The following is a 14,011-nucleotide window of genomic DNA, read 5'->3' as shown; positions in this document are numbered from 1 at the left end:
TACTTATCTGAAGGGAGAAGGGAGGTCATTTTCAKGCCTTCTGTTTCTTTTGCCTGGCACAAGTGCATAGCTAATTAGTTGCAGCAGAAGTTGCTGAACCACTAGAGTTTCTAGAAAGATCCACGTGATGTAAGAGTTCTACATTATGCTAATATAAGAATATATGAAGAGTGAATGTGCACTGGTTTGCATTTGCAGAGCATGCACCTATTCTTTCCCCATCCTAACTGCAAATCCCCATGCTCCCACGGATGCATGTGTGAAACTCAAGAAATGTAGAGTCTTTCTGTAGACTTTTCTAAAGTCTGCTGCTTACTGACTGCAGCTTCCACTGCTTTTTGGTCTTGCAAGGTCAAAGGACTCCCCAGATCACCATCATCGATGTCCCCTAAATGCCCATATATAGAGAAATGCACTGGAACAACTTAAGCCATGCCATTAAAGAATAACACAAAATGGCTAATCAAGATGCCTTATACCACTCTAAAAGGTGTTCTTAAAAGATTAAATATTTTCTGTTACTTCTTGATTTATTACCTCAGCTAGCAAATACCTCAGTCAAAGGCTGAGCACCCAAAATGATGGGGCTAACACATAAATCTTCAGAAATGCCCTTTAAGTTATTAGGGATTCACAAATGTCCCCTCCAATTTATAATAGTCACCTACTGCACAGGCTGTGAGAACCACTAGCCACTGGAAAAGCCTCACGAGTATGTGCTTATTAGCAATATCCTATATCCAGTATACATTATAAAATTGCATGGAACTAATTCTATTGCGAGTGAGCAGCAGTATGGATTGAGAAGAAATGAGAGGTTTGATAAATTTAATTTTTGGAGGAATAAATCCTAGATTCCCCAGCCACAGTTGTCCCAAAACAAACTAAATTCAGACACAACATGAGCCCATAAAACTCCCCTGACATTGCTGGACTTCTTCCTGCTGTAAATTTGGCCTCTTCTTTTCTGCTTTTGTAAATTAGTGAGAGCTGAGGCTGGAGCTAAGCATCGTGTGAAACAATTCATGTGATTTAGTATTTGGCTTGTCCCAGACCTGCAGTGACGTCATTCAGCTCTTTATAGACCAATTTCCCTCACACTAGGACTATGATGAAGGTTTAAATGCATAAAGTTTTGCCTCAGGTGTATAATCAACAATAGTATTTACCAAATACACTTGGAGAGAAAAGGTCTTTCCAGAGGAGAGATGGATTTTCTAGCTCTTTTGAAGTGAATGCCTGCTTTTTTCATCATTGAACACAATATGGCTATTTCTTTTTAGCTCAGATTTGTCTTGGGTACCTTCACTTGGCATGTACTTGTAACAAAACTGAGAACATCTGAAAAGTGAACATATGCAACCAGTTTTCATGTTCCATATGGTCATTTTCCCAAATTTTTGTCCAGAGCAAACTAAAGAACCATATTTCTATAAAAACAGTCAGCAAACTGGGTTAGACCAGTCTCAGATGTAGTGTTCTGCCTTTGCCAATATGACAATTTGATGCTTAGAAGGTGACGCAGGTACTAAGAGGCTGTCTGTACATATAGGGAGCAGGTGCCCTCCTGACCTCTCCTACTGAGAGACTGCTTCAAACCCTGCTCTGTGTCTCTGTGAAACATGCTTTGTTTTTCCATTAAGCTAAATTGCATTTTTTTAAAGCTTCAACAGTGGAAGAAACAGTAAAACATAAATTGTAAGATTTTTCATTTGTTAAACTCCACTGAAATATGTTGACTAATTTATAGCATCATCTGTAGACATTTGCACTACAGAGACTACAGCAAGAACAGTTTAAATCACAGGAATTAATTCTGATATATAGTTAAATTTAGATTATGCAACCATATATTCACATCCATAAAGTAGAACAGATTTACATTGTAGCATGCTGCTCAGGTCCCTAAGTAGTAGCAATCGCACAAATTTATAATAAGCCACCACCTGGCATTACTTTTCCCACCAAAGTGACGTGACATGGGTTCAGTTTTGTTAATGCACCAGCTAAATATGGGCCAGAAGGTCATGCACAGAAAACGAGGGGCTCCGGTGCGGGCTGGTGCCCCCAGCCACGTGGGCTGCCCTGAGCCGCTCACTTACCAGCTTGCCCATGCAACGCTGCTGTCCAATACTGTCGGCGCACTTGTGGTGGATGCTCATCTTGCAAGCCTTGCAGCGCAGCCCAAGCTTCGTGTTTGTCCCTGTGAAATGCATGGAGACGATTTAATTAGGCAAAATCAATAATTTCCACGCATTTAACGAACGACCCGAAAGAACCAATGGGGAAGTAAGTTGCAGCAGTGTAAATACTGGCAATAGCTTTTACCTTGACTACTTTGTTTGATATGCGTACATACATGCATACCTTTTCTTTTCAGCCTCTCTATTTTAGGCACTTTTCCCCCAGGCTCTTTCCCAGGCTAGTGCTGCCTTTGGATATATGTTGGATTATTCCCTTTTGGGTCACACTCCTACCAGTGCTGCCTCTGCCTCATGAGCATCAGTTCACCAGGCCAAAGTCGGCTACTCGTTTCAAGGAGGTTTGAGCTGAGAGCGGTGCAGGGCCCACAGGAGGAGTCCCCAGCACTGGGGCTGCCCTGGGCAGGCAGCCCATCCATACACCACTAGTTTTGGTGGCACCAGCGGTGTGGGAGTGGGCTGGCTGGGCCCAGCTCTGCTCGGAGGCTCCCGTGTTTTTTGATGGCAGGGTCCCCTGCAGCGTGGAGGTGACAGGAAGGGCTCCGTGTGCCTGGCAAGCACCCAGTATCTCCCAGAGTGGGGCAGCGAGGATGCCCTGGGCCTGAAGAAGACCTCTCCCACTCAGAGAGCAGTAGCTCTGCATTATCTTCAGCATAGACCTCCTCTTAAATGACCGAGCGAGTCTCTTTGCTTCGAGGCAGGAACAGTCACTCTTATTCAGGCACCCCGTAAGACTTCCTGAACTATGCAGCAGCATTTAGGCTGCAGCACCTTTTTTTCCTCCCCCCACAGGACTGTAAAAGTAGAATGAGTAAACAACGTGCCAGTTCATTATCAGCTGCTGTGGGAATGAGTAAGGAACAAGGTAGGAAAAAAATAATCTCTTGACATTTTAAACTGGCCCTCATTAGTCAGACATGATAGGAATATTAGTCAGAAGAACCCTGCGTCTGAAAGCGTTCATGTAGCTGCTGGTTATTTGAGTAGTCACCACCATGTATACACTGCTGATTTATTCAATGAATCGCTGCTTTTGAAAGAAGCACTTCAGGGAAGGGGGCATCAAGTTGGTGACAAAAATATGAGCATTGACAGTGCTGCTTTCGGGGGAAGAGGACCCTGAAGTGGCAACTTTCAAGGCGGGCAGGATCCTGAGGTGGTCCCCATGAGCTGGGGCACAGGCATTTCACTTCTGCCCCTCTTGTAAGGTGAGAAATCAGTGTCTTCCACTGCAACCGATAGGAGTGAATGGGGCTGGACTGGACATAAGTCAGGGGAAAGTTTCATTCAAGACAAGTAGTCAATGCCTGGCAAAGAGGCCACGCTCTGCTATTTGACGGCTGACTGGAGAAGCTGAAGAGGCAGCTAATCCAGACACATTATGTCTCCTGCGCTGAAGAGCCTTTCTCTTTTGGAGAGCTCCTTTTCCATCTCCCCGCTCCCCAGGATGCTGGACCCCGTGGTGCACCTCACTCTTGTAGCTGGTGGTTTCCTCGTGAAGCAAGGCCTGGGGCTGCAAGGCGTCTTGCCCAGCACTGCACCCCACTGCCTTGCCGTGGGACCCCCGCATCGCAGGGTGCACCCTGGGGACGTCTGCTCAATGAGTGGCCTGCCTGCCCCGAGTGCTGCCTATACGGCTSAGCTGGCATGCAGAAGCTCGTGCATCGCCACTTGGGTACCTGCAGGTATCTGGCCCCATCCCTGGCATAATTTCTCCTAGTAAACAGAGGACTTTCTAGAAAAATAGATCCCTGTTTTTTTCTGTGAAGTTGCACTTGGCTTAGTGTGTTGTGAGCATCAGGATTTTTTCGGTTATATATTGGTCCTTTCTAATAATACATGCTCAAACCAATATTGACTTCTGTGGCTTGTGCTTATATTACTGAGGATGAAACACTGAATTGTCCTTCCTGGTGGTCAGTGACCAATACTGAAAGCAATGAGAAAACAGAATGTTGTCCACATTATTTTATTATAGCATAGTGTGGAACAAGAAAGGAAAATGACATAATATTGTACCTACACAACACATATTTAATATCACTGTTTATGCTGGGTCTGATCCTCCTCTCAATTCCACTAGTCTGTGCTGGCATAAATCTTACTTACTTTATCAAGTTATTCCTGAGATGCAGTGGGAATGAAAGGTCAGTCAGTTCCACAGTCCTTTTGGCTGGCTATTCCAGCCATTTTAATGTTGGCATTGCAAGCTAGATATTGGTCTTTACATGTTACAAAGATATGATCACAGAAGATACTGGTCGATGTAACTGCACATCCAAATGAAGTGCAAAATGAATGCAAAGTATCTACGCTACTTTCAAAAATCAAGAAACAACTCTTTCAGAATAGACATCCATGATCATGTAAAAATGAGCTACAATCAACTTAAGAGAATAATTTACAGAAGAGCAACATTTTATATTTCTATTGCTGAATGCCATTAGTTACCTATGGGTAGAAAAGTAGTAGCTTCAAAGAGAGGAAAGGTAATTCAGTCACGCACATGAGTCTACAAAAAGTCTTTGTAAATCAAAACGAAATTGCCTTTAACTACCAAAAGCTTCAATCTGTAATTGATTGCCATTTCTAACTACTTGGTTTACTGTGTGACTAGGCAGCCTGGATATAATTTGCATGCATCTCCCTGCCTCCCTTTGTGGAATAACCAAAAGACTTAGAGAAGAAGAGTTTATTCTGTATTTACACTTAACTACCATAACTCAAGCTCTGAAAATGGCATTTCTGCAGAACATATTTTCTTTTTCCCCAGGATAACTCTTTCTTCTCCAGTTTCTGATCTCCATCACATTAAATCAAACCTGCTCAGGAAATCATGGCTAAGCATTTCAAAACTGTGTGCCAGAGGTTAGACAACTACACGTTGGTAACGTCTGCCCAAAACATTCCTGAAATTCAAAGACAAGGTACAGCCACAGCTCACATTATGAGAAAGAACAGAGCCACATTTGTTACAGGCAAAAATGAGACCAACGTTTGATCTGTTGGGCTGGTTTTTGGCCTCCCATGTAAGCAAGCTTGTTGTCTTTGCAGTTGCCTGAATGGGGCTGATTTTGGAAGGCTTCTCTGTAGCATGAAATGGGGAAAAAGAAAACAGAACATGGATCTTACGTACAGATCTTTCATGTAAACCTGGAGTAGTTCCATGACTGCAGTGGGGTCACACAACTATGCTAGTATGACAGAAATATTTCATTATGTCTAAAGCAGTTGCACAGAATATAGGAATATTAGGAACATCATAGAATATAGGAACATCATTTGCAAATAAATTCCCCTGGAGAGCATGAGAAAGCTAGGAATTCAGTGTGAATATACATTAAATAGCAGTAAATAAATGTTATTGATAACTAAAAGTATAAAAGCTAACAATAATGCTGATGCTAATAATAATAATAATAATAATAATAATGACACACTGGGCAGACTAGTTGAGGGGAATTTGGATAGTTTCACTTATCTCCCATAGGGCACCAGGACTTGTTTGAAATTGTAAGCCTCTGTGCTGTGTGCTTATTCCCTCTGGGTTAATCTTTCTGCAGAGCGAAGAATGGGGAAGGGGAAAAACAGGGCGAGGGTGGAGATGGCTGCCGCACTATCCGGAGGCGGTGGCATTCCCGCAGGACTGGTGAAGTCTGGAATGATAAAACACTCCCCGCAAGGACTCCTGGTGAACACCCTCCTCTGATTGCCTGCAGGCCTGGTCATCACTCTCTGTTTGCTTCCTGCCTCCTAAACAGCTGACAGTCTGATTGCAGGCTACCATTTATTCCCATTAGCACATATGCATCTAAGCCAGCCTTAAAGCACAGCTGGAAGCAACTGGTATAAAGTACTCACTAAAATGTCTTTACCGACCAGAAACATGCCAGTCATTTCAATTTACGGTGCATCAGAAATAGAGGAACAAAAGGCTTAGCGAGGAAGCTAAACTTTGAACACCCTAACTACATTTTGCTCTGGTTTTCTTTCAAAGGAGGAGGAGAATAACAGCTTTGGTGGCATCTTTATTATTACCTTAAAAAAGTAAACATTTTCCCCCCTCCTCCCTCTTCTCAAAAGACCCTTATTAAGGTTACTGAATCAAATCGTTAAATGTTGAGATGCCAGAATGAAGGTTCTGCTCAGTCCCATTTTGATTGCAATCGAATGATGTGACTGCTGCTATTTTTATGCTAGGAACTCCATTCAGCAAACAGGGCGGACAGTGTTCAATGAATGGGCAGCTCTATTCAGTGCTTCTTTTTTAGCTTCATCATTCAGTGTGTGTCCTCATGCATCACCTCCCGAGTATTGTATCAGTCCCATTCCTAATACAAGATGATTAATAGCCTCATGGGCTTTCCTAGGGGCCCATTGTCATGGTCTGTTTATGCCTTGCAACATGAGTACATTTGACAGAACTTGGATGGCATGCCTCCCAGGTGAGGGAGTAATGGGCAAAACTGTCACGGGTGTCACTATTAGTTACAATTTGGCCCCGAAGCTGGTGTCTAAGTTGTAAAAATTACAAGCTGCCAAAATTGTGGTTTTAAAATGGAAAATACTAGACACATTTAGCTGACTTGTAATGCCCATTAACATACCTGTCAATTTAGTCATGAAATTCATGTGAGTATAAAAGCACACACATACATGCATGTTCACGCATGTGCTCTACATCATACCTGTTAATGTACCTACTGATTTTCTCACAGTGGGTGAAGTCTGGTATCCTTTTGCAAATGAAAAAAACAAAACTGCAGAAGAAACAGTCCTATTTCATGTGAGTGTTTTGCTGTCAACAAATGAGGGAATTTCACATCAGGATACCTGAGCAGCTCTTAAATAAACTTGCAAATGAGGTTCTGTCGCAGGCATTTGCTTCAGTTACCAGCTAACACGTTCAGACATCTGGCACTGGAAGGTCACAATGTTTTGAGAAACAGGTCGTGTTTAATAATACCTTGCTAGAAATACTCTATGACTGGGTCAGATCCCATTTGAATATCTAAACCAGGGCTAGATCTTTCAGAACTGCCACAGAAAATTGAGTCTTAAGCTGTTCTGATAATCTGACCCTAGATACTACAAGAGCACGCACTACATCACTTTTGTAAAACTAAGCCTTTTTTGGAGGGAGCCTAAATGGGAACAAAACGCCTGAATATAGGTGAATGGGAAGATCTGCAGGAAGAAAGAGACAAAGGAGAGAGAAAGGGCAAAATCTGATTCCAAGTCTTAATATCTGTCTCTCTCCTAAAAGTAACTTGGTAACTATTCCATATTTCAGGAAAATTACTTTTATCCTAAAGAATGTAGATGGGAATTAGGTTTGTCGCATGCTTGCAAAGGGAACCTTTGTCATCCTCTTGGCCAGCGTAATTATGGCCACAACATTATAGGCTGGTTCTTTATGTCTGCTCTTTCAAGATCAAAGTAAGATTGATAGCCAATGAAGGAGAATGACTTCTACAGCCTGGAGAAATTTGAAAGGAAACTGCAAATATTGGTAACAACATGACATTATGCTGACTGCATGAAGATAACTATATTAGGCACTCATGCTGAAGTAAAAAAAAAAAGAAAAAGGGGTAAAAAATTTGGATACTGCCATGGGAGATTCAGGTCTATAACAGTGAGCAAGAGAGAGAGAGTAAGAGGGAGAGAGCGACACAGATCGACTGCCACCTCCAGCTAATCCAGCTGTGACCCAACTGCTATTTTATGTAGTTCCAGCTGAGAGGAACGTGCCAGTCAGAAATTGTTTTGATTTAAAGCTTTGATAAATAAATACATTTAAAATTACATATTTTCCATAGAACTTCAACTTCTACTGTGGGAGGTTGATAAAAATAATGAATGCCTTGCTCCTTTCTCCCCAAGAACATTTGGAATTGTCACCAGAAAGCTGTCTCTGTGCCAGAATTTATGGGAAATGGAGAATTTTAAGAAAGCTGGGCCAGTACTATAGCTGCAAGGGGTTTGGGATGTCACCTTAGAGGAGAAGGAGAAGTCCCTCAAATGGGACTGGCTTCTCTGTATCCACCTTTTAGCCTTTGCCCAATCTCTCCCCCACAGTCTTCATATTTTTTAATTAATTCTTTTTGCTTAAAAGCTCTGACGCTGAATGGATGAAGACTATTTTTAAAAACTCCTCTATGGCTACTTCCTGTCTGCGGCTGGCTGCTACTGGATAAACGCTCACCCTCCTTCTCCCTCGGCTGTGCTCAGAGGGCGGGAGCTGGGGATGAATCAGAGAGTGTTATTTTCTACGCAGGACATCCACCTCTTTAAAGCTAAAGAAAACATGAACCAGATCCCCCCAAATCATGAGGTTAGAAATATATAGTGATTCCATCCTTAATTTCATTCTTACTATAAGAGCTTCCTTCAAAATGCTCAACTGATATTACTATACCCGTGACAGCACCAAGCACTACCGTATGGTGCTACTGAAATTGCCTCAAACTTTCGTTTCACCCACTCACCTGGCCCCTCAATTTGCTGCTCTCCCCTAGCCGCTTTGTGATGTTAATTCTGCCTTCCTGCAGGCTCCCTCTTGCACAGCCCTTTCCCCAGTCCATCTCCTGCAGGCCTTGTCGGCAGGGTGAGCTGAGATCCCCTTTTCTCTCCCTTCCTCAACCTTCAGCAGGTCTCCTCTCTCCCATTCATGAACTGACCCCTTCATCTGCCCCAAACCTGGCACCTTCTCGCTTCGTTTTCCTAACTGATGCCAGGATCCTGCCATCTCCCCCAGATGATGACAACATGTGACTTCCCAGCTGGCCGTCACGCAAGCTGTAGATCAAAGCCCAATTCAAGATTTCCCAGCCAGCCTAAATTGCCGACCACTGAAAGTCATTGCCATTTGAAGCCTGACTGATAATTCAAGTTGATGGATGCACAGCTACTAGATGAGTTGACTGATACATAAATATTCACCTCACAAAAAATTACTGGTACCATTAACAATCCTCCTATTACATTTTCCGCTGATAGACACAGAACTGAATGGGTTGTTCAAAAAAGTAATAAAAAGGACATAATCACTTTGTGGTCTGATATGTATTGCTCCTAGCTAGCCCACAGATAAATAGATCATGGCAGCTCTTGGCATTGTCACTTGGCACAATTCAAAAGGTTCGATTCTCCTTTTTCAAGAATATGAAATTACACTTTACATATAGTCCTCTTTTGACCCGACTAGATGGTCTACACTCATTTGAACATTGTGGCAAAGGTACTCCATGCATGGATACCAGACTCGTAGAATGAAAGATTTCAAAACATATAAAGCAAAGTAGGCAAAAATCTTATTTAGGTGATTTTTCATGTACAATGGCAGCCTGGGTTTGACTTCACAGTTTTTACTCTTTTAGTTGGCATTTTTTTACAGCTAAATCTGCCAATTCAAAATGTGCAGAGTTGTGGGGAGGTTGAAACACTAACCCCTCGGGCGAGGGGTCACAGGCATGTCCAACATGTAGAAGCTAACACCCAAGGAGGAACCGCTACGTTTGGGCTCAAGCCACCAGTCCTGGACCCAACACGTCACCTGGTCAGAGTGAGTGACCTGTTCCCCCTGGGTCCATCTTGTGTCAGTCTAACCCGAATGGGGGGTGGTGAGAAGCTTTGATTTGTATGTTTGCATTTTGTAGAACAGGACTTCATATCCACCCACTACACCTCTCCTGTCAAGTTAATAAATTTTGGATTATATATCACTGGTGCGGTTCTGTTCAAGTGGCCACCCCACCCAATTTCCTCGTGACAATATCCAATGTTGAAATAGCAAGAAAAGTTACCATGTATGTAGGCAGGCTAGAAAACAGTGCATAAAATTAGACCTGACTTCCTAGTGACATAGTTTTCTTTAGAAACAGCATGCTGAGAAGAAACTGAGGCATTAATAGGCAGGTTTTTCCTCAAGGCTTGTTCCAGAGAAGAAAAATATCCCTGTTAAAATAAGGTCCTTTCTAATGTCATGATTTTAAATCATATATATCAGCAAGAGAAAATGCCTTTATTACTCTTGCAGATCAGCTTTATAACTTCTTTACAAAGAATTTACAGTGCTCCCAACCTTTTTATTCTGTGGTTCAGGAACAGTGAAACTTAAAAGGCAAATAGGCCTTTCCTGTCTTTTGCTCCAAAGTGATTTTCATTCTTAATGTTTAGTGATCAGAAGAGGGTGAAACTCACTGCCCCCTACTCAAAAAATCAGCCACAAAGCTTCTTTGGCAATGCACTTTTCAAATATTCAGCAGCTTTGCTATAAATGCCTGTTCCTGAAAGGAAATATCCACCTCCATATTTCTCAAAATATCGTCTTGTGTTTTTGATCATCTAAATGTTAGTTAAGATGCAGGAAGACCATGATAAATAAACTATGAGCTAAAGGTATTAGTGAAAGAAAAAAAAAACAGTCCTCCAAAAACCAAACACAATAAATCATATCTAATGTTCTTTGCTCTAAACAAACTGATGCTGATATGTCAGTAGCAGCTACAATTCTAGACAATTGCTGGCACTACTGAACCTTATTTGTGGGTCTTTGCACTGTGCTGTTTTACTCAGATGGCAAATATGAAGCTTAAAGAAGACAGACATGGACTAGCCTGTGGGGGCTGAGGCTGATTTTCTCCAGTGATGAGGAGGGTCCTAGAACTGCATAGACAAGGTGACATGGAAAAATTAAACTTAGCTTGGTGGTCCAAGGAAGGACAAGCAAGTATCAGTGGCTGGTCTTGGTCTGAATAATATTAGCACGTATAATGTGTTTAGTAACTCTTCTTGAGACTAGGATGAGGAAAGTCAGATTTCAAACTGGTCCTATACATTTGCAAACACAAGTTATTTGCACCTGTGTTCTTATATGTGTTGAAATGAAAAGCCATTCAGTTACGGCTTGTTTCTTTCTGTGTTTTTGACGCTTTTTGAAAAAGCAGCTGAATTTTCAAGGGAAACTTATCTGTGCAGAACCTGTGAGCTTTTAAGGGCCTTGCATCATCACAGAGGAGTTGGAAAGCAGAAAACCAATATCCAAACAAAGACTAAGCTGCAAAATGAAGAGCAGGACTCTGGCCTTGCTGAAATGCAGTAAAAGAGTTACAGAAGAAAAGAAGTCTGCCCTCACTTGTTGCAGCAAAAGATTTTATATCCTCTCTGCTCTGCTAATGGCTTTTAACATTGCTTGTTGCTTACGGAGCTCCATTATCAATGGGCTTGAAATGAGAGGCTGTTATGTGCCAGAAGACTAGGACAATCTGACTATAAAAGGTTGTTTAGTTTAAAAAACCCTGATATGTAAACAGCCAATTGCTCTCTGGCCTTCTGCTGTTTCAAACTTACTGAGTTTTTTGGCTCTTCTCAAGTGGCACAAATGCTCCCTCATCAAAGCAGCTTCTTGGTTGTGTACCTGGTCTTTGTTAGTGCAGACAGACTGGCAGTGCTTGCAGCACTGAAAAAAGAAAAGCTGCCGTGTAACTTACCATTGCCACTATTCCCCTTCCTTCGTTTTTTTGCCTCTTGCACAGTAGCTGGTGATAGAGCTGTAAAGTGGAGTGCCAGAGGATAACCACCAATATCTATGCCAAATACTTAACATACTTAACACACAGGCTTCTGCTCTGAAGCCAGTTCTGATGCACATGTAGCTGGGAAGGACTTCATCAAAAGTTGCAGGTGCCAGTGACAGCAGGATTTGGTCTGAATGGACATGACTCAGGTTATCACTGTAGGGAAAACTGGGCAGCCTCTGAAATACCAGGTTTGTGGGATCTGTTTTCAAGGTAGTTATTCCTACAGTCAGTGATAATATTTTACTTCTGTAAAATCAAGGTGTTTCAATTTCTTTTCCATAGCAAATGTGAAATCAAAAATTGAAATACTAAATGGGGAAAAAGGTTCAAATGAAAAATTTCAACCCAAGTGCAACAATTGAAGAGCCATGAAATCAGGGAGATGAGTGGAGCCGAATGCTGGGGGATGCCCAGGGACCTCGGCTGGTGACACTGGAGACTGGTGACTGGGAGCAGCTGCACAGCACAAACAGCTGCGACTTTCTGCCCAACCTTCCTGGACCAGCAGAAATGTGGTTGGATCTAGGGAATATAAGGCTGTGGGGGAGTGAGCAAGTCAGTGTATGAGATAAGTGGGTAAGAGCTCTAATCTCACTGGTTCTTAAATAAAATCCAGCGTCCAGATCACTGTGGGCTGGTGTTCACTCTGTCTCACCCGTGACAGGAGCTCAGAATTATTTCTGGTTTTTTTTGGCTAAGAAATAGCCTGAATTTTCCAGATGGGGCATTTTAAAAGATCATCTGTGAGAAAGGCACCCAAATCCCACCAAAGTCCAAAGTGTTGAACTCTCTACTGCTCCTCAGAAAAATCTCTATTTCAGCTAATAAAGAATTTGATGCCCGGGAGCACACCACTACACATTTCAGTCTGCCATAGTGTGTCATCAGCTTGTTACAGAAAACAACAACTGTTCATCAAAGGTTGTTACTCATCTGCTGCTCTTCAAGAGGAACCATCCTGTATCTGCTCTTCTTGTGACATTTGAGATGTGTCGTACTCAATGGTTGTTTGTCCCATCCGGAGCTGAATAATGGAAAATGGACTTCTACACTCAGCTGGGTTGAGGGATGAAGTCATAGCAAAATCTTGGCATAATCTCTCTGTTTTTACTAGCTGTAACAAACCCTGCACAGCAGACAACATCACATTGTGTACCTGTGAGCACATGAGCAGATGAACCCCTGACAATGCCAATATTCTTTGTGTGTGCTTACATGGGAAGGTAAAGCAGTATCACTTACACAAATCCCTGTGCTTCAGAAAAGATGTAGGCCAGCAGAGACTCTCTTCCAAGTGTTTCATGTTTCATGGCTCTTGGGATGTAAGTGACTGCTATGCTACCGAGAGGTGCGGCTAGAAAAACAGGCAATTTTTGCAGCGCAAATACAAGTTTCCTTATCAATATGACCAGTTCTCATCTGGAGAGATCTTCCTATGCATTCAGTCTATCGCCTCTCTTCTGTGATTGCCAAGGAAGCCAATCGGGAAAATATTGGCCATGGCTTCACAGTTCACACTGACTCAGGGGTTATAGCAGCCCTATCCCATTTCCTGTCTTGGTTGGAAAGGTGGAGTTGTGGGGATGAAGACATAGCAATCTTCTTTTTTTCTTCCATCCCTTCTATTAAGGAGTAATATTAAGCATCCTAATGGTCAAAACAAAATATTTCAAGGTTTTGGTTAGGATACTGCCTGCATGTTACAGAGGAAACTATAATGTAATCACAATCTACAACCACACAGTGTGTCTGCAGAATTAGAAACCAGGGAGGGGATCAGTGTGAGTGGAGCATCCTTCAGCGTATAAGATACACTTATGTCAAAGAGGAAAAAAGTTATAGATTGTGTATACCCGGCAACCTAGACTTTACCTAGTTTAGCACTGATGATTGTTGAACTTGCATCTACTTGCATTCATATTGTAAAAGCAGAAAGAGGCCAGTAGAGGTGATAAGTCTCAGCATGCAATCTCTATATGAGCCACAGGGACACTGCTCTCTAAGACATCCTTCTGCAACAAGCAGAGAAGCAACTGTGGACAATCATTTTACTGTATATTATGTCAATGTTCTATTTTCTTGCAAAAGTATTTCTACTAATTGCATCATTTTACAGCTTCTGCAACTAGTAGTAAGGTGAAACTCCTAATAATTTTCTCTCTAGATGACACCTTCATCAGCTATGTGGCAATATAATTACTCACATAAAAATGATACTTTGGTAGA

The 14,011-nt window shown here is 42.2% G+C and overlaps 1 protein-coding gene across 2 annotated transcripts in view; it reads right to left on the bottom strand.

The window, feature by feature from the left end:
* Positions 1-14,011, bottom strand: part of STAC (SH3 and cysteine rich domain) — a 73,797-nt gene that overhangs the window by 27,367 nt on the left and 32,419 nt on the right. Inside the window, exon 3 of one of the 2 annotated variants that reach the window (XM_026081052.1) lies at positions 2,103-2,203. The exons of the other annotated variant lie outside the window; for it this stretch is intronic. Coding sequence (XP_025936837.1) covers positions 2,103-2,203 — 101 coding nt within the window. The remainder of the gene's footprint in view (positions 1-2,102; positions 2,204-14,011) is intronic. 2 annotated transcript variants of the gene reach the window in all.

Source organism: Apteryx rowi, unplaced genomic scaffold, assembly GCF_003343035.1.
Source record: "Apteryx rowi isolate R43461 unplaced genomic scaffold, aptRow1 scaffold_536, whole genome shotgun sequence".
In the NCBI taxonomy this organism is placed as follows: Eukaryota; Metazoa; Chordata; class Aves; order Apterygiformes; family Apterygidae; genus Apteryx; species Apteryx rowi.
Note: the sequence above shows the minus strand (reverse complement) of the source record. Positions and strands in the feature narration are given on the sequence as shown.